Raw genomic sequence first — 25,513 nt, 5'->3', positions numbered from 1 at the left:
ATTGGATCGGTACTATGCACTTTTTCTAGACTTATAAACTACTCTCTTCCTTTAACGGCTCATGAGCAGAAAAAATAACTAAATAACTCTATGTTAGGCTTCATGCATTGTTCTTTACAAAGAACAAAGAACCCAACTAGCAGAGCCCATCCGTTGGGATGCAATTAGGTCGGCACCAATTTTTTTTTACTTAAGAATTGCATCCTAAGGGGATAAAAAGGGAATCAAAGACCAACCTGAAGGTTATCCTCATGCACAACTATTCCTCCTTCAATTTGATCTGTGTATGGTTCCATCCTACGTGACATCCTCAACAAATATAAAGCCAAGATGTCATAGGCAACTCTTAGCCTTTTGACATCAATTGAATGAAGGATGGAAGGTTGACCTTGAGAGTTAGAAGCTTTTTCATTTCTTTCTTCCTTAGTAGCCCGGTTTACAAATTTAATCCTCAGTATGGCTACTAATGGTTTTTAACTTAGTCAGAAATTTAGAACAGAGTTCTCCGGGACAAGTTGAGATAATCTTTAGGACAACAAAAGCGAGTTCTCAAGGGCAATCTGAGTGCGCAAAAGCTCTTGAACACAAAAGAAGAAGTGGGATTCGCATAGTAGACCATTTCCTATTTATACTCTCTTACTCGGGAGGTCAACCAGAGCGTCATCGTTGCGATTTCTAATGGTTGTCGGCTCTGACGATTCACCTCACCACAAGAAAGTCACTCATTTCCTAGACTGAAAACACGCTCCTTTCCCAAACATTGTAATAGTTCATCTCACTATAAAGACATGCTCTTCACTTGGACGAATAATGCACATTATCGGGGCAAGTAATAACTTCTTTGGGATAACTCCACCACTTGAAAATTACTCTTCCCTTTGACTTTCAGTTAAAGACAAGAATCGAGAGCCATTATTGCAGCCCATCCTATAGGGATACGATCCTTCTCCAAAGGATAACTCCTCTAAGTGGTTTTCTCACCAGGCCTATTCCATGTTTAACACGTGATAGAATTGTGTATCATATGCGTGCATGCCACGTGTCCCACTCATTGATTTCAAGGGGTATAAATACCCCATTCCCCAATGTTAGTGTTAGTGCCATAATGCTTAGATTTAGATGGCATCTAACAAGTTGTAATAATGGGACTAATGATGTAATTATTGCAAATATAATAAAATACATTTTTATATTTTATGGTCATATCTTCATTCATAACTCTCCAATCATTATATATGAATGATTCCCTAAATTTCTTGTTGAAAGTCTTGTTCTTAAGTGTTAAGAATATATGACAAAGGACATTTGTATTAAGAATATCTTGAGGTTAATTCCCAGTATTTAGACTTCTCATAAAGGGACTATGATTAGTCGAGTACGAACTAGCACATGGGATAATACCTTTGATTAGTATGAGATACTAATGATAAATGATGGTGAGTTGCATGCCATAATGCATGAGATGGATATAGTATACATGTGGGTAGGTGTTAGTGGAATATCTACCGAATGTGGCGCACGTGATAGATCACATGGCTGAAAGGATCTATGATCTATTACAGGCTTCAATTGTGTTGTTAGTCCTTAGATAATAAGGAAACATAGTTGTCTTGTATGTTAGTGTCAAGGATTTGTCGTTATTAAGAACTATCTGGTTATCGAGTGGGAGATGCATTGTGTGGTCCATGTGCAATGACGTATGAAGGCAAGTGATTGCTAATGGCATCTGTCGACCTCCAGTGTGAGGTGAACATCCTACGCAATCAGTGGTGGTCTTGATTGAAGAAATCCCTAGCCAGGGTACACTCGATTGGAAAGTGTTCCAATGTCGGAAGAAGTTTCAATGTGTCATTTCAATCTCACCGCATTAATTTGAGTATAGCTATAGAGTTAGTGAGTTTGATCAGTCGATGACTCTCACTCGATCAAGATATTAGTCAATTATAGTACATGGGAATCGAAAACCCAAATAGGTTCTCTTTGAAGTAAGACTTCATTACTGGTAAAATCATTCTAACATAATGCTAGTTGTCATTTAAAGTATTTCAGAGTACATCGGGGAGATGGAGAAATCCTTGTTGTAGACCAAAATGTTTGGTTGGCGTCAAAGTAGTTGACGTGTTCCGATTGCTACTTAGTAGTGAATCTAGAAGGTCACACGCATATCCTGATATGGTGGTTAACTAAGCGATTAAAGCTAAAATCATCATTAAGAGTTAATGACATCACCGTTAAGAGTTAACGAATCAAGTTCAATGATTAAATTAATTAGGAGCAACTGTTAAGAGTTGAAAGTCATGCCATTAAGAGTTAACGGAGGCCTCGATTTCATCATGAGATGGTAAAAGGGACATTAAGTGTTAATGGCAGGCCTAGATGTAATTTATGGAGACTTGGACAAATGGGACAAAAAACGGTTAACAACACTTGGAGACTGTCGACTGATTCTGCTGACCAGTTTAGCCAAACAGTCGATAGTTCCTTTGGAACGATCGACTATTTCTATTATAGAGGATCATGAATCGCATGATCAATTTGTTGTATCTATAACAGTCTTGGGGCACGTGGCGCGGGAAGACGACAAGAGGATAAGAAAGGTGATGATGTCTGTCTTTCTTGTCACCCCTTGGTCCCCCCCCCCCCCCTCTCTCTCTCTCTCTCTCTCTGATTGGTTTTTTCCGATTGGGTGTGATTTAGGCGTCTAGGATTTATGTGTTTCATATATAAGCCATAAGAGAAGAAAAAGAAGAGAGCAACAATTTCTGAACCTTGCAATTTCTGAACCTTGCCATTATAGGATTTATGTGTTTCATATATGCCTTGCAATTTGTTGCAACAATTTCTCTCAACCCTTAGCTCGTTTTCTCTTCTTCTTCTAGAGCCCATAAGCTCATTCCATTTGCCCGTTAGTTTTTCCATTGCTACAATAGCAATTCCTAAATAATAGTGAGACTATTACGATTGAGAAACCCTCTTTCTTGAACCCATTCTATTTAAATCGCCAACAAGAAACCTGTCTAACACATAGGCATTCTTGTTGGTCTCATCTGCCACTAGGAGCGTGGACCGATTGAGGCCCTTATGATTTCAAGGGTCGGACTAGTCATCTCAAGATGAGTTGAGAGCAACTTGGAAGCAAGACGTTGCTACTCGGGAGGATTCTAGTTGCTTCATCAGTAAGAAACTCTCTATTGAGGTATACATTTCCAACGCCCTATGTAATAGTTTCGTTTGTTTTGCATATGGTCATTGAAAACGAGTCTTGCAAGGTGATTTTGGTGTTTGTTCCGCGGGCTCATTTGTGGTTTTGGAAAATATTTTTGAAAACTGGTTAAACAATTGCATTAATACACCAAATATTGGTGTTCCCCTTCACCCAACCCCTCAATTTGGGGATCTTTTTCCAACCTTTTGACTTTCAAACACACATGCAAACCTAAACCACTTGTTCTCCTAGAGAAACATGTCATATTTCTCCCAGACATACATTTTATTTGCTTTTTCCAAACATCATGTAAACATTTGATTTAAGCATTAGAGGGTCAATGCATGAAAAATCCCCACATGCCTTCTAAATAGTTCCTACCTTGCAGAAGCTTATCTTGGATAGCAGAGCTCTCCTATCAGACTGCTATTGTACTTGCATACTCCATTCCTTCGGCTTTCTCCTCAAACTTAAGTGTTGCTTATTCTCTCGAATAGTATGTAAGTTGTCTTAAACAATGGTGAACTCCACCAACCTTGTTTTCTTCTTGGCTTTTCCCTAGTTTGAACTATCTCGGTACAAATTTTACTTCTTGTATTTTTGACAAGAAGAAAATAAGAAAAAAAAAATCATAAACTAATGGTTTATTACCACACAAAAAAAAAAAAAAAAAAAAAGCTCACATTTTTATTTTTATAATTATGTATCAAAATTTTAATCAAAAACATGACAGAAACAAAGTGAATGATACCTTCACTTCAAATAAATTACAAGATAACAAAATATGTTCATTCTTTTTGCATTGAAGGAGAACAATCTAAATTGGGATGAGTTTTGAATTTTGGCACACATACATATTATTTTGAGTATTTACATAAAAATATCATGTTAAATTATGAAAACAAGTAATTATAGGATCTTTTTAAATGAAGTACGGTATTAGGTTTTTACAAAAACAATAATGATAAAATAGTAAGATAAAAAATAAATATATTTACTAATATATTTACCAACTGAGGTGCAAGAAAAATTGGGATATTAAGAGAGTGAAGTTATCATATCATGCACCATTAATTGCCTCTCCTTCCGTTTTATAAAAGAGAACCGTCACCTCCGCCGTCTCCTCTTTCCCCTCCGTACACGCCACATCCAAACATGACGTAAAAATCCCAAATTAGCTGCGTCTCCAGAGAGTAGGTGCCATTTTTATATGGGTAAGACCATAAATATATATATATATATATGTATATATAACCCATTTACTTAGCAAAAGAATCAAAAAAATAAAAAACCATTAAGGGAATAGGCAAATCCTTAACCTGAAAGAAATACAACATTTACAGGGAATAAAGTAGCAAGCAAGGAGCTCTCTTGACCATTATCAAAATTTTGGAGTTGTGTACTGTACACCCATTAGATCACCAACCAACCAACCCACCCACCCTAATCAAGAAAAATCATCCACCAACTAATTAATCAACAAATAAATGAATTTCTGTACAAAATTCTTACCTGCCTTTACTCCATTGCAAGAGCCTAGAGGCCTGGGGAAACCATCTCTACTGCACAAAATTCTCAATCTACTTGCCACCTTCCCCACCCATTGTTTCCTACAACTCACAAGTCAGCCAGCCAGCCAGCCACATCATTAATTTCTCTCCTAAGCTATCATCATCCTATCCCTACCCTGCCAAACATTACTAATGACAACATTAAATTTCCTGTTATCAGGCTACACATAGTTTTAACTAACCTCAGGCTCGGGCTTTTGCCCAGGATCTTGAATTCTGACATGCTCGTAAGCTTTCACTGCGTTTGACGTAAAATTGCCCAAAGCCTCGAAGATGGGAACCAAACCTGCTTGTAAGCTACTAGAAGCTACATTGTCAACTAATTTGGCAGCCTCCTTGTGCCTTCCCCACTCTTCCTCCAATCTCTTTCTCATTGAATCCAAATCCACTTTTAGATCATCCAGAGCTGAGACTCCACTTTCGGAAGGAACTAGTGACACGCCGGTCTTGTCTGACACTGTGTCTCGATCATGCTTCATTCGTCCCTTGTCCATGCGAAGGGTTCTAAGCTGTCTTTCAAAATCTTTTGACAGATACTCTGCTTTCAGCCTCTGCTTTTTCTCCTCGTCTTGCTTCTCCCATAACTGATGCAACCCCGAAGCAAAATTACGCATTGCATTAGCTACTCCTGTTTCTGTGATAGTTTCCATGGCCTGGAACCAATCGTGACAAATGACAAAAATTGGAGGAGCCCCGATCCGGCCTGGGGAAAATGGAATAATCCCGTCAGGGGTTTCCTCAGATTCATAAATTAGGCACCTCAAAAGCCAACCATTTAAGGACTCAATGAAGGACCTCTGGGTGTTAATCCAATCACTGAAACGGCTGCACCAAGTAAGGAGCTGCATTTCAAGTTCAACAGTGGCCCTCAAGCTTGAGTCTCTTCGAGAGCTAGTGTTTGCTCTCAAACTTTGAGTTTTACTCGCCATGATAGCTTGGAACTGCTTCTGGTGGCACTTGAGCATTGTCTTCCACATTCCTATCAATCTGATTACAGTAGTTTAACATCATCAAGAAAGCCATGCATTCTTTGTACAAGGTACTAAAAACCCTAAAAACACTTCAAAAAAAAAAAACTACAGAAAAGGGTCAACTTCAAAATTTCGTTACATCTAAAAATTGTCAATGTTATCCTATCTTCCTGCCAAATTTTACTTCACAAAAAAAAAAAAAAAAAAAATTGAACAGAATTCAATAAAGAAACAAGGAAAGAATTCAGCCAAAGAAAACACACACACATACAAAAGTGAACAAGAGAATTTCCAGCATTAGACATGTTAATAGCACAGGATGTCCCATCTAAAACCAGTAGTAACCCAGCATATTAACTTTCTGAATTTCCAGAATTTGCAGATGACATGGATTTTCAACCTTCTCAAATAAAAATTAGAAGTGACCAGACTAGTTTTAAATATCCCCCCCCCCCCCCCCCCCCCCCCAAAAAAAAAAGACTAGAATGCCAAGGATAAATCATTTCGGCAAACAACACATTAGAATTGATCACCATTCCATCTGGAACTCTGGGATTCTGTGGCATTCCTGGCAGTTAGATTGATAATATCCATCCTTATACATGTTCAAAATAGCTTCCGCAGAACTACTTCAAAAATATTTCCCCAAGAAGGTATCCTATGGAATTGGCAGTTCCTTTGATCATCTCCCTTTATTTGGCTATTGATAGAGATGACTAAGAAAGAATTCATGCAGCTGACCGCCACTAGCAAGATTAAGGCTTGGGATGATGATTATGTTCTCCCCCTTTTGCTGGAAAGTTTAGCTTAGATTCACTACTGTATGTCTCTGGTTCCTACTGTTCTCTTCAGAAGCCTTATTTCCAATCATTTGATTTGGGATTCCATGCAAATTTCATGGCACTTCGGATAGATAACCCTCATTAAAACAGCCATGTTTAACGCTTCCTTGAACTCAATTGTTTCCTTTAGTGTTAGAGAACAAATATTTTCATGTACCACAATTAGCAAGAGATTGCATGTCTAACCACATAGAAATGTTGAACTAGGACATGCGGATCAAATATATCCTAGTTCAACATTTACTGATTAAGAAGAGCATCATCACAAGCCTTAAACCCCATTACGTGGGGTCAGTAAGTGGAAAATAGATCAAATATATCAGAATCAAAAACTAAAAACATGCTACTAGTTAGAGAAGGAAGCACATTCATACCCATAAATTAATTCAGTAACTTGTGGCTGCAACTCCTCATCCCTCAACTTGTGTATCCTGTTTGATATGGCATCCACAGCTTTGATGCAGACATCAAGTTTTGTCAGCAGCTTCCTTATTGAAGCCTGAGTAGCATCAATCTTACTGGACTCAGCTCCCTGGTCATCCAAAATTTTCAATCTCTTGCACTGCTTTTCATAGATAATTCTAAGCCTTTCTTCATCCTAAACAAGATAGGCAGGATAGGCTTGTCATTCCAATAATAAGAAAATCACATAAATTAATGAAGGAAAATTGTTTTGAAGTACGTTATTAAGCTAAGATAACATGTGCATTTTGTGTGAGTGTGTGTACAGAAATAAAACAAGGTATCATTTTATCATCTAACACAACTTTCAGGCATTTGCTTGCAATAACACAAAATCAGTTGGAGCAAAATTATTCTGAACATTTAACCATTGAAAAGATAAAACAAAATCTATTATGGTGTAACTATTTTCAAGCATTGGTGTTTCCAAAAGAATTCTTTAAAAACATTTGCGTACATCTGTTGCACAACAACTATAACTATCTGATTAGGGCGATATGAGGTGTTCATTTTATCAATTTTAGAACCTTTTTAATTTGTTCATTTTATCAATTTTAGAACCTTTTTAATTGTAAATCTAATGATATTTTACTAAGTGATTAGAACTAATGGATCCAGAAATCAGAATAAAGTTGTTATTGCTTTATACTTTTATCCCATCAAATGTCTAAGTTCTTTCCCCCCCTTAGGGTGGAAATAATACTGGCAATCTTGTTTGAACGTAACTATAGCAATATCTACCCAATGGAAAAGGACTTTCAACAGTTTTGAGCTCATATACTAACCTCAGGCCCACTGCTATGCAAATAGTGTGGTGAATGTTTTTGCTCTTAGTAAAGCATGGACATGCACAGCAAATACACACCAGCTAGTGCCCGTAATGTCAGTGAAAAGGACTACTATTATACATGACCAGAACTTGTTCAACAAAGAAATGGTAATATGGACAATTGATAGGAACAAATGTAAATCCCCTTGTGCAATAGTACTACACACAAACAAAACTGAATTAAAAAAGTAAAAAGGAGACAGGAACTTCAGGGAAACAAAAGTAAATCCCCTTATGCAGTAGTACTACACGTAAAACTGAATTAAGGAGGGATCATGGACCTAGGGTTTAGCCTAGGGTTGAATTGGCGATCGGAAGGATCCGATTGAATAGAACCAAGAACAGAATGATTGGAGAGAGAAATTGGGCAGAAATGGGGAAGAAATTAGAGAGAAATGAGGGAGAGTTGCAGAGAGATACGAGAGGGACATTGGGAGAGAATTTGATAGAGAAAAATAAGAGTTTCATTTATCAATTCAAGTATGAGAATCCCATCCGTTTACAGTAGCCTTATATAGGCATACCTAGTTCCTAACAGCATGCACAACACACCCATGTGCTTCTAACTAATTCCTAAAATATCCTCTAACAACTATTGCCTATTACCCTATTGCCCCTCTATGGATCCTTGGGTCATGACAGAAGGAAACAGAACATTTCAGGGAAACAGAAGAAAAAAGAGGGTACAAAGACCAGGCATCTCCCTCCCTCAATTATTTGGCAAAGAAGCAAGGGAATGCATAAAAGCAGCAGAACTATGATGCAAAGAAGCCTTGCTAAACAAGCCCATGAGATGAGAATGAAATTCAATGGTCAGTCAATTTAGATGATCATACCATCTAAATTTTATAGTAAACAGCAAAAATCATACTTATAAGAGCTACCAAACTAAAAAAGTCATTCTTGGAGCATTTAAGGAATTCCACCCTAAACATAGTCACCCAAACACTAATGCTTCAGAAAAACTTTTAATCAGGACAGAAACTTAATCTCTGTGTTTCCTATAGCTACAAACAACATAAATGAAGAGTTCAACCAAAATTCAGAATCCAAAAAAGACAAATAGTTCATCTGCCACATTAGAAAATGATTGTTATTTGGGTCTTCTACATTGACAAACTATTGAATGAAAAAATAATATTTTAATCAGCACAAAAACCAATGTTTTAAAAGCACACTTGAGGGCAAAGGTTGAAGTGCAGCATGCTTGGGTTTTAGCGTGTGAAGCTCAACGACTTTAGCTGAGCGCAATTAAAGCAAGCTTAGATTATTTTTACCCTGAGCTTCAAAACTCTAATGCATGCTTCAAAAATACACTTGTTTTTTTTTTTAATGAAACAATATGAATATTTGGATTTTTTTAAATTGTTTGCAATGATGTGGTTGCTTGTGTAGAATCCTTACCCAAAAAAACTATTGACAGATCTTAGAAAGATCTAAATAAAATCATTTTTATAAAAAAATAAAAAAGGAAAAAAGCTGTATTAATTGAAAAAATATATTAAAGGAAACATGCAATTAGATGTAAATTAGGGGTTACTAATTATTCTTAATTGCTGTAAATTAGGGATTGATAATTGATTCTTGATTGTTATAAATTAGAGATTAGTAATTGATTGCAAATTTGGGACCGAAAAATTGGGGATTACTATAAATTAGGGGGCTAATTGGGGATTGCTGTAAATTAGGGATCATTTTTCCTTATTCTTCTTCACAATCCTCTGTATAAATAGTCTTAACAAAACAGAATGGATATTCTGCCAAACTTTTACAGAAAATAGAAGACGACGCAGCAAAATAAAAAAATTAAAAAATAAAAAAAGCATTAGCATATCAGATCCTTTCAACCAAGAGTTCAGGTCAACTTGTCTTCCAAGTTCCACCAGGACTAACAGCTAACCAGATTGCATCCTTTTATATGTCCCCTATGTGTTTTTGCTATGGCTGCATGAAGTTGTAAACAGATATAAAATATAAATGAAAAATGGTATCTCATCTTTTGTTTAATTTACAGCCCTCATTTTTATTTAGTTTTTTTAAAGATTGCTTTTTTAATAGTTTATATTTCTTTGTGGTTATAAAAGTTTACACTCTCTTTTATTTAAAACAAGCTTCACTTGGCTTAAGCCAACACTTCGCTTTGTGCTTAAGCTCTGCAGGCCTTTTGTTCTTAAGTGCACTAAGCACTCTTCAAAACACTGACAGAAACTTTAACTCTGGTTATCCTATCAATGCAAACAATAAACGTCCAGCAATAACTTAAAAAGAAATTTGAACCCAAAATCCAAAAGATTCAATTGAAAGCAAAAGATCTCTCTCCACTCTCCGTCTCCATACTACCAGACCCCATTCTTTTTTCTCTTTCTTTTTGTAGAACTCTGTAAAATAGCATTCAATATGTATATATACCTCAATCAAAGAGGAAAAATCGATCCACAGTTTGTCTAACCACCCTTTGCAAAGAAAGCTACAAGAGCTTCCTCTCTTTTGTCCACTCCTTGTCCGTTCAAGGCTCGGAATGGTGATGCCAAAAATGGTGTATGAAAAACATAGAGATTGTGAACGTGAGAGAGTTGCTCACCTTCTAATCTGCTCTGTTTTTATAAATCTATGTCACATGGATATTTATATGCCGAAAATGGTCGGATTTGAAGATAAGATACCAACCATTATCAATTCAAATTCCAACCACTTGTACCATTACTTTGCCCACTAAAGAACTTATCCCATAGTAACTGCAAAGTCCAACAATCTCACACTCAGGTACATGGGATAATACTCAACCCATCTCCTTGTACAGGATGTCAAGGGGTGCAACCGCGATGACAATGATAAGTGTACTATATCAAACAATCACCAGTGCCAGCATAGTACTTAGCTGCATAAAAACATACACGAGGGCAATGTAATCTATGCCTTAGATAATACATAACACATCAATCAAATGCTTCCAATCCCTCAAGAGTAACTTTGAAAAGCAATCATCATTCGAAGTTCTTCCACTCATGACCATCACATGGATGATCGTCCGAGCTATAAGATACAAAACTTACATGATGTGGTATAAATTATCTTTCCTAGAATTCAAATTAGTCAATCTCTTGGTTCAACCATTTGCCCAATCATGGCCTGCCTAATTGTTTATTTACTGGCCAATTGGGTAACATGCTAAAGTAGTGTAATTAAACCTCAACTTCATAAAATGATTCCGGGTCAAAATGCATACGTAAATAGAGTCTCACGTAGTGATAGAGAGGGGACAATCTTGTTACTTCCCTATAGTAGTCATGCATACGAGCACTTGTATGATGTGCATGCTATAGTGGAGCCCCCACTAATCGTGGATATCACAATCGAAACACAGTATAGATGTTGTCCCAGTCACCACATAGGCATCAACTTAAGTCACTCAACTCATGAGTGCTCACATCCAGCTATTATCAAAGCTTAATATGAAATTTGAGATAGATTCATATTCGACTTCTCCAAATAAGTCTCATCTTAGCCCTACTAAAGTGACAATAACGACCTTGAATACCCCTCATATATCAAGGCACTTACACTAACCACATATGTCTTAAGAGTGAGTTGTCTCCTCCTGCACACCACGCAAGTATCAAGGTGATCATCCGCATGAGAGGACCAATCCAAACCTAGTGCCTTTCACGAATATGTGCAACTATTTCAATGTTTTCCATCTCAACAAAATAATTAATATTGTCCTATCATGAAAACAAAAAGGAGATAACAAATATCTATGAATACAAAAACAACATAAACGTCCTAAATAGTGATCAAAACGTGAAATTCAAATTCTACGTAATCTCAAACGCCTCATATGGGATTCAAACACATTCCTACTAAATAGCTTTGTTAATGAGTCAGCCAACATTGTAGTGCTAGGAATATAACTCAAGATCATTTCCTAGTCCCTAACTAGTCCTCTAATGTAGTGATGATATCTCCTTATGTGCTTTTCTCTATCATGAAATTTAGGGTCATGTGCAAACTACATCGCAGCTAGACAAGTTCACCAGCCTAAGTTGTTACCCCAAGCTCTCAAAGGAAAACACTAAGCCAGGATGCTTGTCTCCCAGCCTCTAAGTTGGCCACATACTTTGCTTCCATTGTCAACTGAGCAATGCAATTTTGTTTCTTGCTTCGCCATGAAATAGAGCCTTCACCAAGAGTGAAAACATATGCTGATGTGGAGACATTATCATCTATATCCCCGCCAAAATTAGCATTAATGTAACCACGCACTTTCATATCTCCACCTTGGAAGGTCAGAACATAATCACAAGTACCACGTAAATACCTCATGATTCTCTTGACAACTTTCCAGTGTCTCGCTTGGATTGCTTTGGTACCTGCTTACTAGCCCAATGGCAAAACAAATATCAAAACAACTACACTTTATTAAGTACATGAGACTCCCAATAGCATTGGTGTACGATCTCTTCTCCATTTGTTTCTTTTCTTCCTCTAGTTTAGGGTACTAACTAAAACTCAAGGAACAACCCTTATCAATTGGAGTATCAACAGACTTTCAATTATCCATATGAAACCGTTCAAGGATCTTAAGTAAACAAGTCTCTTGAGACAGACTCAAAAGCCTCCTTGAGCGATCCCTCGAGATCTTAACTTTGAGAATATAACTCGTTTCCCCTAAGTTCTTCATCTCAAAGACAAAGGATAGCCATTCCTTAATGGCACTGATCATCTCCAAGTTGTTTCCAACTAATAAGATGTCATCTACATATAAAGATAAAATCAAGAATCCATCTTTTGTCCATTGGACATACACACAATGGTCTTCCTCCATCATGGCCAAACAAATGGAGGTAACGGCTTCATGAAACCATAGAAACCATTGTCTAAACTGCTTGAAACCATATATGGATCGTTTGAGATGGTACACTTTTCCCTCTTGCCCTTGGATAACAAAATCGACAAGTTGATCCATGTATATCTCCCCATCAAGTTCTCCATTGAGAAATGTTGTCTTGCCATCCATCTGGTGTAGCTCAAGGTCTAAATGAGCAATGATGGCCAAGAATTACGCGAATAGAGTCAAATCTCACCACAAGAGAGTATGTTTCTAAGAAATCTACACCCTCTTTTGGAGTGTAGCCTTTTGCAACCAAACGGGCCTTATACTTGTCAATCGATCCATTAGCTCGACGACTTGTTGCCAATCGCCTTTCTATTTGGTGGAAGATTGACAAGTTCCCATACCATGTTCTTAGCCATTTAGTCCATCCCTTCCCTCATAGTGATCAACCATTGATCTCGGTTTGGGGAGGTTAAGACTTCTGTATAGGAAGTCGACTCAATGTCATTCGACATAGCACACACACAAGCGCCCTTCCCTCAACATCATCGAAATGACAAGGAGTGAAGAGCCCACATTGGCTACGTCGGATTAATTGAGTCTCAAAAGTGATGTCTATGGGTTCACTTCCACTAACTGCAAGAATACTCCCACTAACTAAAGGCACTTCCTCCTATAACTCATACAATTGGGAGTCCTTATCAACCTCGCCAATTTTTGAGAACTCATCCTCAAAGAACTCTACATCTCAAGATTCTAAGTCAAACCCCTATTAGGATGTTCACCATACATGATGTATCCTTTTGAGCCCTCAAGATACTAAATGAACACCTTCTTGCTAGCTCTTAGTCCAAGTTTACCATACTAGTGGGACGAGCTATGAACATATCCAGCTGATCCCCAAGGTCGCAAGTGTTCCAAGTTTGGACTTCTAATCCACAAATCATAAGGGGTAGAGGACACGGACTTGGAACATGATTAAGAATGTAAACTGTAGTCAATAACGTATCTCCCTAAAAACTAATCAAGAGATTCGACTACGCCAACATCGATCTAACTATTTCTAACAAAATCTTATTCCGCTGTTCTACAACACTATTTTGTTGTGGAGTGCCAAGAATCATCAGGTACCAAACTGTACCTTTTTCCTCACGGACTTTTGAATTGATATTCATGGCCTCTATTGATTTGAAGAGTTTTTAAGCTCTTCTCCATCTAATTCTCAACCTCAAGCACAAAGCGCCTAAAGCAATCTAAAGCTTCTGACTTGTGAGAAATCAAGTACACAACCAAAACGTGAATAATTGTTTATTAAGGTGATGAAGTATGATGCACCATAACGTGCCCTCAAATTCATAGGACCACATGTCGGAGTATACTTACTCCAACGGGTAAGATGCATGAGAAGCCTTACCAAAAGGTTTCCTCTTGGCCTTGCCAGCTAAGCAAGGCTCACACACAGTGAATCTCACTTTAGTGGGGGATCCCAATAGACCTTCTTGTGCCAGCCTCGCCATCCTATCTTGGCCCACATAACCAAGCATTTTGTGCCATAAATTACAATCAACGCTCATAACAAAAGTAGAGGAAACTAAAGCAATGGAATGATTATTATTAAACATGATCCAAGTTCGGTTTGAAAAAACCATCAATTAAGAAACCACAACCAAAAAACGTATCCTCGAAATAGATGTTCACACCAATACCATGAAAAAAAAAAAGAATATCCTTGTCCCAATAAACATGCTACTAATAAAGCATACATAATGTCCTTCAAGAGTAGGCTTTTGTCATTCTTCATCTTGAGCTGGTACGAACCAACTCCAAGAACCTCTTCTTGTGTGTCATTCCCAAGCGTGACATACTGTGTCCCCGCTAGCACCCAGTGTTAATCCACAAGCCCTTCTCTCTCAACACTTATGTGTTGCATTGCTCTTGTATCCACAATCCACTCAAGACGTGAGTATGCAACTAATGCATGTGAGCAAATATAAAGCAAAGTAGAAATAAAAGAGGAATATATCTTCTTTAGCTAGGAGCAATCCCGAGCGAAGTAACCTTTTTTCTGAAAATTGTAGCATTTTACTTTGGACAAGTCTTTCTTTTCACGCATCCCCCTCTTGGCCTTCTTGCTCTTACCATTCTTAGGTGTAAAGCCTGATTCCCTCAATCCTTGCCTTTTGCATATAGGTCTGAAGCCCTCATTCCTCTCGGCCTTGGCCACAAAATTCGTCGCTCAGTTTGCTTCGATGCATTCCACCTCAAGCTCCAAGTGACGTGAGATATCATCGAATGATTTGATATTCTCATTATGTGTCATCAAAAGCTTCATTTGGAACCACTCAAGGTCTGGCAAGGATCTAATCACCCTTAGGAGTTGTTGCTCATCATTAAGCACTACTCCTGTATTTTGAAGATCTCTAATAAGTGAACCCATCACTCAAATGCTCAGTCATGCTATGCCTTCGGTCTTTAACATACTGTTGAAATTTCAATTGTAAAGCACGAAGCTTTATAGCAAATGTCTAACCAAAAGTGATCTTCAACTTTTGCCACATCTCCTTGGCAGTCTAACAAGGCTCAAACTGGCCCATAAGGTCACTCCGTAAGCTAACTAGCATCGCAAGGCAAGCATGACGATCCCTCTTGAGATCATAGGCCCTTTATGTTGCCAACATTTTCTCCTTGTGGCTTGGGATGGTAAATCTCTAAAGTGTCCCATACCTTTTCCGAAGTAATTTCTGAATCTGTTTCTCCCATGTGGAGTAGTTGGACCCATCAAACTTGTCTATCCTGGTTAAGCTTCCAGCAACTAAATCGATGGCCATGATCATTGAATCAGGGATAATAAAAGACATCCAGTGCACATGTTCAAAACAAACAATTAAATCCAAACATTTAGCTATGCACCGGGCCCGATTAATCGAACCCAATCGGTGCCTAGGCAGCCCAGGCAGCACCTAGCCGCCTGGATCAATATTTGGTATTTCCCCTTTCCCTTTCAATATTTGCCCTTTCTCTCGTCATTGTCACTTTCCCTTTCTCTCTCATCACTTTCCTATTCTCTCTCTCGTCACACGCCGTCTAGGTCGTCTCTAGTGGACTTATCGCCACCGCCAATCTCATCGTTTCTCTCTCTCACCGCCACCGCCAATTGTCTCTTCGTCATTCTGTCCCAGCCAGTTCTCGCTCTTTTTCCTCTAGTACGTATGGCCATTATCTAGGTTTGCAATTCTTCCTCCAATACAAAAAATTGCTCCTTGCTAAAGCAAGCAGCAAGTGTTGTTGTAGCAACCGTGCACATGCTTCTTGCTGCTGATGCTAGATTTCCTTGGTTAAGTTTTAAATTTTGCTCTTGTTCATCTTTCTTATTTGTCTGGATTTCTGGTTTGATTCTATTGTTTGTAACGCCTATAAGTTGTGTTTCACAAAATCTAAACCCTAAACTTAATAATCTATGTTAATGTTTCATAAAGTCGTTAACTAGTTGTCTATTTTAATTCAATGTCAATTACTCAAGAAAAAAAAAGAAGAAAAAAGAAAATAAAATGATGTCAGATGGGACTGGGAGTATGGGAGCATCGTCCTAAGCCTTCTCAGTTCTTAAAAGGAAGTCAAATGATGTCGAATGAGAGTATGGAATGTTAATTGATCCAAAAAATATGGAGTTAAATGCAAGTTGTGTGATAAAGTTATGTCTAGAGGTGTTTACAGAGTAAAAGAACATCAGCCACATTTCTGAAAATGTCTTTGCATGTTCAAAATCTTCTCCGGATGATCAAACCAAATGCAAGAATGCTATTGCCGAGACAAAGAGTAAGAAGAAGAAGAAGAAGAAGGAGGAGGAGGAAGATTTGATTAGATCCTCTGTTAATATCTCTGAAAGGGGGGAAGGGGATAATGAAGATAAATTGCAAGAGTTAGGGAGCAAAAAAACGCCCTCGTACTATTCGCCCTATGGATAATTTTGCAAACTCCATTAGCCCTAAAACTTGTTTGAGTGCAAGAATGAAGCAAAGGCGGCAAAATATCAGCGAATCACTCTTTAAAAAGAGAACACGGTCTGTTCCTAAATATTGTGCTAGATGGGTATATGACGAAGATAGTATACCTTTCAATGCTATTAATTATGATAGCTTCAAATTGTTTGTTGAGCCAGTTAGTCAATTTGGGTCGGGCTTCAAACCTCCCAATCAATACCAGTTGAGGGAACCGTTATTAAAAAGAGAAATTGATAGAACGAAAGAGTTACTAAAGAAGCATGAAGAAAAGTGGGCATGAAATGGGTGCTCCATTATGGCAAATGTTTCAACAAACAGAAAAATGAGGACCATCATGAACTTGTGTGTTAATTCTAACACTAGTATTGCTTTTCTTTCTTCCAGAGAGTCTTCAAATGAAGCACATACAAGTGATCTCATCTTTGAGTATGTGGATAAGTGCATTGAGCAAGTTGGGCCACAAAATGTCATCCAAGTAGTAACAGACAATGCTACCAACAAAATGGGAGCGGCAAAATTTTTGAAGGTGAAGAGACCAAATATCTTTTGGACTTCATGTGCTATTCACACCATCAATTTGATGCTTGAAATTATTGAAAAACTGTCGAGGTATAAGAATCATTAATCAGGCTAAGAGTTTGACGATCTTTATTTATGCACACCATAAGACCTTGTCTTTAATAAGGTTATTTACGAAGAAAAGGATATAGTGAGACCGAGAGTCACTAGATTTGCTTCTTCTTTCCTTAATCTACAGAGTTTGATGGAGAAAAAGGCTCAAATGAAGACAATGTTTACAGGCTCTGAATGGGAGGAGTGCAAATGGTTGAAGTCTATTAAAGGGATAGCAGCCTATGATACTGTGATGAGCATTGCTTTTTGGAATTGTGTGATTGTACGCCTTAAGGTTTCTACACCTTTGGTGAAGGTGCTTCAAATTGTTGATGCAAATAAAAAGCCTTCTATGGGCTTTTTATGTGGAGAGATTAAGCAGACAAAAGAAGATACTAAAGAGGCCTTAAACAATCTTGAGAATAACTATTATGAAGATTATTGAAACAAAGGTGAAAGATAGGCTAGATAGTCCACTGCATTTTGCAGCTTACCTTTTGAATCCCTACTACTTTTTCAAGGATATGGATATACAACTTGATCATGAAGTGATGGATGGGTTTTTTAACTGTATGGAGATGTTTTATGATGGTGAATTGCAAGACCATGTTATAAATGTTGAGTTGCCAAAGTATACTCATAAAGAGGGAGCTTTTGGAAAACCGTGGGCAACTCAAGGGTGTGCAAAAAATGATGACAATTATAATCCAAGTATAAAATTTCTTTAATCATTTCTATTATGTATTAATGTATAAATTTGTTTACTTTATACTTGTTTAACCTATGTAGTTACATGGTGGATAACTTATGGAAATCAAACTCCAAACTTGAGGAATGGTGAGAAAGATCCTCTCGTTAACCACTAGTTCATCTAGTTGTGAAAGAAATTGGAGCACTTTTGAAGAAGTTAGTGTATATTTTAAAACGTTTTTAATATTTTAATTTCATTATCTCTATTAATTATATTTATTTAATATCAATTAGTTATCCTTATCCACTTATCATTTATATTGATATTGCTTTTATTTTATTTATGCAGATACATATACGAAGAAAAGAAATAGACTAGACATGAATCGATTGAACAATCTAGTCTATGTCCAATTTAATGCGAAATTGATGAACAAGCAAAAAAGGGAGAAGGAAATGAATGTTGATGTACTACTTGCTAGCGATACTAGTAATGCACAAGGATGGATCGTTGATGGAGGAGATGATGAAGAAGTTGAACATGGTACGGGGCTCACTTGGGAAGTGGTTGGTGAAGCATCCGGAGCAGATGAGATGCTTCAATCTCGAAGAAGTTCTAGAGTGAGAAAGCTTCATGAAGATGATTTTCAATCAGAAGAAGATGAGCAAGAAATCAATGAATTTGATTTTGAGTCCGATGAAGATCGTATGTTGGAAGAATATAGACAGGAAGAAGTCCAATTAGATAGTTAGATTCTTTGAATATTGTTTATATTGCATTATTACTACTTCTATCTTCTTGAACCTAGAACTAATCTAACAATTTATTTTCTCACGCTTAATTTCACTATTTAACTTGTTTTCCTAACTTTGATTTATCTAAAAATAATATCAAATTACATCAAAAATTAAAAAAAAAAACACCTAATCCCCGCCTAAGCAACCTAGGCGCTAGGCCCCAGTCTTGCACCCGACTAGCACCTAGCGCATTTTAGAACACTACCCATGATGCACAACTAAACACATGCCTATGTGGAACCGATCCACAAAATCCAAACAATATTCAAGGACCCACACATGGCCCAAGATCAATACTAAATCGAAACTTAGTACGAATTAATTGTTAACGAGCAAATAAAACTACATGATTGCAAAAAATGGATAATTAACAAGGTAATTTTCTATTATGCCAAAAAAAATTATTTATTTATTTTCTGGTAATTATTTCAAAAATAATTACCATCATCATCAGAAACAAATTCTAATTATGTCATAACTCACAACCATCAACATGGCCATATAGGGAATAGTTTTCCCAAGCATTAAGACCCCAAAAACTATTTTCCATAATTTTAAAGCCCATTTTTCTTTGAAAATAAAAAATAAATGTATATAGGGTCAAAATTGGGAAACAAACACCACAGACGGACTTGGCACCATGAGATGAACATTCACTTGCCAAAGGTGTCGAAAAACGACAACTTTGCCACCCTCCCACGCTGCCTGCGTGAGTGGGACACACCACCAGCTGGTACTGTTCATCTTCTTCCTCAAAAAATTCTTGTTCTTGCAGCACAACATTCGCACACAACCAACTTCGATTGCTTATAACTTCTGCTACAGGTATCCAAAATTTTCACACAATATACCGTTGGTAAGATCTTGAAACAAGCTTTCTTTTGATACCCATATCAAAATATATCCATAACATTAAGGCAATCAAAAAACAAGGCTAAAGTCATGGATTCATCACGTTTTACAAAAAATGGCACAAATTTTCAATCTAAGATTTCTCTTAAACGGCTCTATGAATGAGCCTGAAATTTTGCAGGCATGTAGATCATTAAAAGAGGACGCATACATATAAAAATTACAGAAAATGAACAACCATAGCATAAATTAGAGAGGTCTGAACAGAACAGTGATTTTGGGTTGTTCTAGCATGCATAAGGTTCCTAGGCATGGACAGCCACAACTTGGGTGTAGACAAATAATCTGGCTCCGATACCACTATTTTACTCTGTAAAATAACATTCAATATGTATATATTCTTGAATCGAAGCAGAAGATTCGATCCATGATTTGTCTAACAACCCTTTGCAAAGAAAGCTACAAGAGCTTCCTCTCTTTTGTCCACCCTTTGTCTATCCAAGGCTCGGAATGGTGATGCCGAATATGGTGTCTGAATAACATAGAGATTGTGAACGTGAGAGAGTTGCTCACCTTCTAATCTACTCTATTCTTATATATCTATATATATCACAGATATTTATATGCCCGAAAATGGAGGGATTTGAAGATAAGATACCAACCATTATCAATTCAAATTCCTACGACTCATCCCATTACTTTGCACACTAAGAAGCTTATCCCATAGTAACCACAAAGTCTTAACAATTTTTGGTTGTCAGTAAAGAGTTGTATCCTCCACATGAATTGACAAAGCACAGAATACTTAAAAAAAAAACTTGGAAGAATACATATCAGTTTTACTGCCAAAATACATTAATTTTGCACTTTCCTTCTTGTCCTAATTAAAATAATCAAAATTACCTACAGTATATCCAAGTTGCATGCTTTTTCCTATCAACAAAAAAAAAAAAAAAGGCTGCATGCTTCACCCAACAATAGATATAACAACTAAAGGAAAATATGGCCACTAATACTGTTCTTAGTTGAATACATGTTGGCAAACAGCAGGAAGAATACACTTTAAATTTCTATCTGAATTCGCAACTGTAAATCAAATTCATAATTACCTTAACTTCCTTGTATAGTTTCTTCTCCCAAACATAGAGCTTCTCCAGAGTAGATGAAAGGTTACTAGGCTTCATATTAGGGTTCTTCCCAGAATCTCCAAAGTATGATTTTGCCAATTTCATTGTGCTAAAAGCAAATCTCACTGATTTCCTGGATGAAGGGCGTGAGGATGACGAAGAGGGTGCTACCATGTATAGAATCCTGGATAATATCACTGCACAAAGACACATAAGTTCCAACAATAAGTGCAATGCTATATAAGCCAATCCAAAAAGGGTCTATGAGATGAGATGATTCACTGGTTAATTAACTAATTACAGATTATTAAACTGGAGGCCAACAACCAAAGATAACATATCAATTGCAAGCCAACATCCCCCTTCCCCAAGAAGAAAACAAATCTGTATTAGAAAGCTGACATCGATCTTTAAATGGCTCTTGCACCTTAGCCTAAAGACCTAAATAAACTTTTGATGAGGGCACAAACTTGGACTCCCTGGTTCCTATCAATTCAAACAACTAGCATCCAGCAAAGTTTAAACTGAATGGCAGAAAACCCAAGCAGTTTATATCCTACATTCCAGAAATAGTTATTTAATGACTCTTCTGCATTAATTAGACTCTAAATACATGGAGAAGCTTTAAGTCAGGATTAGAAACTTTGACACAGGTTTCTATTTATTTATGCAGAAAACAGCCATCCTGCAAGGATTTAACGAATATTCAGAACTCACATGACAAAAAGTTAAAACAACAGGTATCCTCCAAAGGTCAAACTTATGTCAGAATGGAACCAAAACCCAATAGTTCATATCCTACATTTTAAAAATAGTTCTTTAATCATTCTACAACATTAAACTAACCTCTAAATGCACAGACAGTATGTCTCGAGTATCATATGCAAACACACATGGTCAGAATAGCCCAATGAATTTGATATTTTTAGCAAGGAAAAACACACATCTCACAACTGTTCTCGCGCATTTGTTCACGTATTAGCAAATCAGAAATGAAGACGTTCAATGGCTTTGTTTCATTCACATGCAAACTGCAATCACTAGCTTCTAAATATTGTTACTCCAGCAAGCAAACAACCAACATCCCAGAGCAAAATAGCACACTATTTGTATCAAGAAGAAAGGAGACCAAGCCAAACAAAAAGAATATTTATTACAAAATCATAAGAAAATTGTGAGAAACAAATCACTAAAACAACACAGGAATATTCAGGCAACCCAGCTCCATTAGAAAGACAGATGAGATAATACCATTGAGTAAATTGGACCTAGGCTGATAAGGCAACTTCCCCACTTCAAGCAACATAGCAACCTCCTTGCCATAACTAGAAGCAGTTGCAAATTCATCCCTGATTTCAGCAACAACTTCCTGAAGATCTCGCGTGATATCAGCAGACAATGTGGTCAAGCTACTTAACTTGGAGGATTCAGCATCATGGCCTGAACCTACATCCACCTCAAAAGTCACCCCCTTCTTCCTCAGAGACCCATCTTCTGTGCCCTTTGACACTCCACTATCAGGACTGCTTTTTTCCACTTTCACCTCAACTGAATGTGTTGCCTCGCCATTCTGTGATGGCTCTTCCCTTGAAGTTTTTCCACTGATTTCTGAAGGAATACCTCTTGATGATCCCTCACTGCTACCATGTGATGGCACTGTCATTGGACTGCCCTCACTGCTGCCAATACCATGTGATTGCAGTGTCTTTGACTTTGAACTGCCCTCCCCTGAATTTCCCTTCCCCTTCATCTCTACCTTGGAACTATTCTTGCCTTTGTGAACCTCTCTGTAAGCTTCACTCTCGGTTTCATCCTCCAAATCTGGGATTCCCTCCCTCTCCCTCACCTCATTTGAATCAGGACTACTAGCCATGGACCCATACCCATATCTTCCATAAGAATAGTAACCGGGGTAACCGCTGTCATAGCCATCAAACGGGTTGAGGAAATCCCAAGCAGACACCTTGGGTGAGGGCGGCGGCGGGGGACCGGCCGGCGAACTTGGTTGCTGATTCTGAGGCGGCGCCGGCGACCGCATTGGGAACCCAAAGAACCCACCACTACCACTATCATATTGGTAACTTGAATATGAATATGAAGTCTCTGCTGCCGCAACAGATTTGCTTGGATCATAGATTACAGATTGAACCTGTGGCGAAGATCTCTGCATATAATATGTATATGAAGTCGAATCCATTCCGTAGGCAGGATCCCAACCTGGTTGATGAGGCGGGTGAACTCCATAGCCATAGGGGCCCCAATTTGCTTCTGCGGGTTGATTCATTCCGTATGGCCCCCAATCTGTTTGAATTGGAGGCGGTGAAGAATAGGAAGGCCTTTCGATTTCAGCATTATCAGGACTGTCGTGTAGATGAATGTGACCGGAAGAATCGAGTTCAGAGTCAGAATCCGACGGTAAATGCAAGTGAGAGCCGTCATCGCCGTCGTGATCCGACAAGTGAATGTGCGAGCCCGACCCTGAATGCGAAAGCGAGGTCGAGGAAGATGAAATCGCAAGATCATTACGAGTTTGAGCGTTGCCAGTTTTTCTATTGTTTTTCTTCTTTTTGCCCTCGTTAGAGGGCAATGTGAGAACGGGGGAGGCGAAGGGGGAGGAGGCGGCAACGACGAGCTCCTCGTCAACGAAGCGGCGGAGGGCGTCGCCGACGGCTGGCAAGGAGGCAAAGTAGGCTAAGTGGGCGTAGGCGAGGGCGTAGCGTTGGTCAGCGGCGGCCCGGATCAGTTCCTTCCGCTCCCGGCACCGGACCACCAGCGGCAAGTCGTCGACCTTCGACCCTCCACACCCCATTTCTTCAAAACCCTACTACTACTACTACTACTACTACTCGGAAGCCATCCCGATTCACTCATCTCCGTAAATCAACACAGCAAAGCATTCTGGAAGCTTCAGACTCGGGATATCGAATCGCGGCCGTCCATGGGAGGATGACTTCGGATCGTCGAAGAGCCCAAGAAGGCTACTGGAAGTAGAGGAGAAGTTTTTCGTTTTCTGGAATCTTCTTCTTCTTCTGATTCTGGCCAACAGCACTCACATGTACAAAATCAATTGCTGCTTCGAGATCTGCGATGCTTTGAGATTGCCAATTCAGTAAATATTTTTCCTATTCTTTAATTAAACGGTGGAAGAAGAAAGAGAGGTCAGCTTATTAGGGAAACGGGCGGGCCGGTGTGATGATGATCACCGTTGGGCGCACTGAATCATTCACTTCAATTGAAGCCTCTCTCTCTCTGTCTCTCTGTGTTCTAGTTTTCCTTTTTCTCTCTGGATTGGACGGATTCGTGTCTCTCTGACACAAATTGGTCCGTTTCCTTCCTGGCGCTTGCAGGCAGGCCACAAGGCATCAATAATCATGATTTTTCTACCCAACTTAAACTAAACTCACGCGTTTCCCACCTTTTCGATTTTCCCAGCTTCTGTTCTTTCTCCATTATCCGTCTGTCTCCCTCCCGTTCACATGTCAGCCCTCTATGTTTGTTCACTTTAACGCCTGATTATTCCAAATTAGAATAATACTCATATCGTTCCAACTGAGGTGACACCTACGTACCTTCGCCTCACTCCCCTCGTCATCTACACCGTGGTGGAATATCAACCTTTTTTTTAAAAAAAATTAATATTAGATATTACAATACTTTTAGTTCAAATGCCAAATGATGCCCTACTCTACCAGCATTTCATTATTTTATTTTATATAATACGAATAATTTTTTCACAATATATTACGTAATAAAAAAATAATAATAATAATATATAACACCAAAGGTAATATATATTATTTACATCACGTCTTTAAATATCATATTATTTTAGTATGAGTTGCCTAGGATTTAATTTATCATTACACATTGCCCATATTAATATTTATCTTCAATTTTATTATTATATATCAGGAAACTCCAAGCCCAATTGCCGTTTAAATCAAAAACAAACTGTAGAAATAAGGAAGAAACTAGAAATTAGTAGGCCTTTAATTAATTAATTAAATATATATATGTCCTTATATGTATTAATTATTAAATGAATGACTAAAAAGTCATATTTCAGTGGTTGTAACTGTTTTCTATAAAAACAAAATAAAATAACACTGCAACTAACAGCAAGTAATTGGTTAAAAGGTAGTTGGTTAGTGTAAATGTAGGAGGATGGCCAATCCTTAATAATCCAAGATAAAGACAGCTTTTTTTAATTGGGGAAAGGAGGGAGGGAGGGGTTGGGGTGGCCAGCGGCCCAAAGTTAGCTTTTGTGATGTAAACATGTACAACACTTTACTTTGCTCGTTCGTCTGTCCCACCAAACCAAAGCTGAGCTTTTGACCTTTTCGGTTTCATTGTATTCTTCAACAGGGAGGCTAGTCTAGTCTAATCTCATCTCATGTTTGAAATTGACTCAAGCCAATCCCCCTTTGTTTGTTTCCTGACATAGGTAAACATGTATAAATGGACTATATTACCCTTCCCCCTTCTTCTTTTTTTTTTTTTTTTTTTATTATTTTATCCTTTTGGACCATATTTCTAACTCATAACTTTGCCAAATGGCAGTTTAAATCAGTTTTACTTGGTTTTATAAAAGATGAATTAATTAAATAGAATGGCTTGAAATGCTGCACTATTTTATTCAAAATCTACATATTTTTTAAATATGATGAACCAAATTAGAATAAGAATTTGATACCTTTTTCAAGATGAATATGTATAATA

At 37.8% G+C, this 25,513-nt stretch overlaps 1 protein-coding gene across 2 annotated transcripts; it reads right to left on the bottom strand.

The window, feature by feature from the left end:
• Window positions 1–4,520: 4,520 nt before the first annotated feature.
• LOC127800571 (protein ROLLING AND ERECT LEAF 2) lies at window positions 4,521–24,285 on the bottom strand. Of its 2 annotated transcripts, none has more exons than XM_052335269.1 (5): window positions 22,046–24,285; window positions 20,777–20,991; window positions 6,964–7,187; window positions 4,959–5,763; window positions 4,521–4,815 (listed from the first exon to the last, which is right to left on the bottom strand). In XM_052335269.1, the coding sequence occupies exons 1-5, from the start codon at window positions 23,601–23,603 to the stop codon at window positions 4,786–4,788; spliced, it is 2,832 nt and encodes a 943-aa protein (XP_052191229.1). In that variant the 5' UTR covers window positions 23,604–24,285; the 3' UTR covers window positions 4,521–4,785. The 2 variants fall into 2 exon arrangements, with proteins under 2 accessions (XP_052191229.1, XP_052191230.1); XM_052335270.1 differs by lacking the exon at window positions 4,521–4,815 and having other exon boundaries at window positions 5,249–5,479; window positions 5,572–5,763.
• Between the last annotated feature and the right edge of the window lie 1,228 nt (window positions 24,286–25,513).

The sequence above is a fragment of the Diospyros lotus genome, chromosome 4 (genome assembly GCF_014633365.1).
Source record: "Diospyros lotus cultivar Yz01 chromosome 4, ASM1463336v1, whole genome shotgun sequence".
Taxonomy (NCBI): Eukaryota; Viridiplantae; Streptophyta; class Magnoliopsida; order Ericales; family Ebenaceae; genus Diospyros; species Diospyros lotus.
This window is presented reverse-complemented; position numbering and strand designations above follow the sequence as displayed.

Excerpts from the sequence above, each read along its gene's own strand:
- LOC127800571 (XM_052335269.1), bottom strand. The coding sequence starts at position 23,603 with ATGGGGTGTGGAGGGTCGAAGGTCGACGACTTGCCGCTGGTGGTCCGG. Across the intron at positions 20,992-22,045 it reads TAGGTCCAATTTACTCAATG|TGATATTATCCAGGATTCTA; the intron begins GTATTATCTCAT and ends GTCTTTGTGCAG. Across the intron at positions 7,188-20,776 it reads AACTATACAAGGAAGTTAAG|GATGAAGAAAGGCTTAGAAT; the intron begins GTAATTATGAAT and ends TATCTTGTTTAG.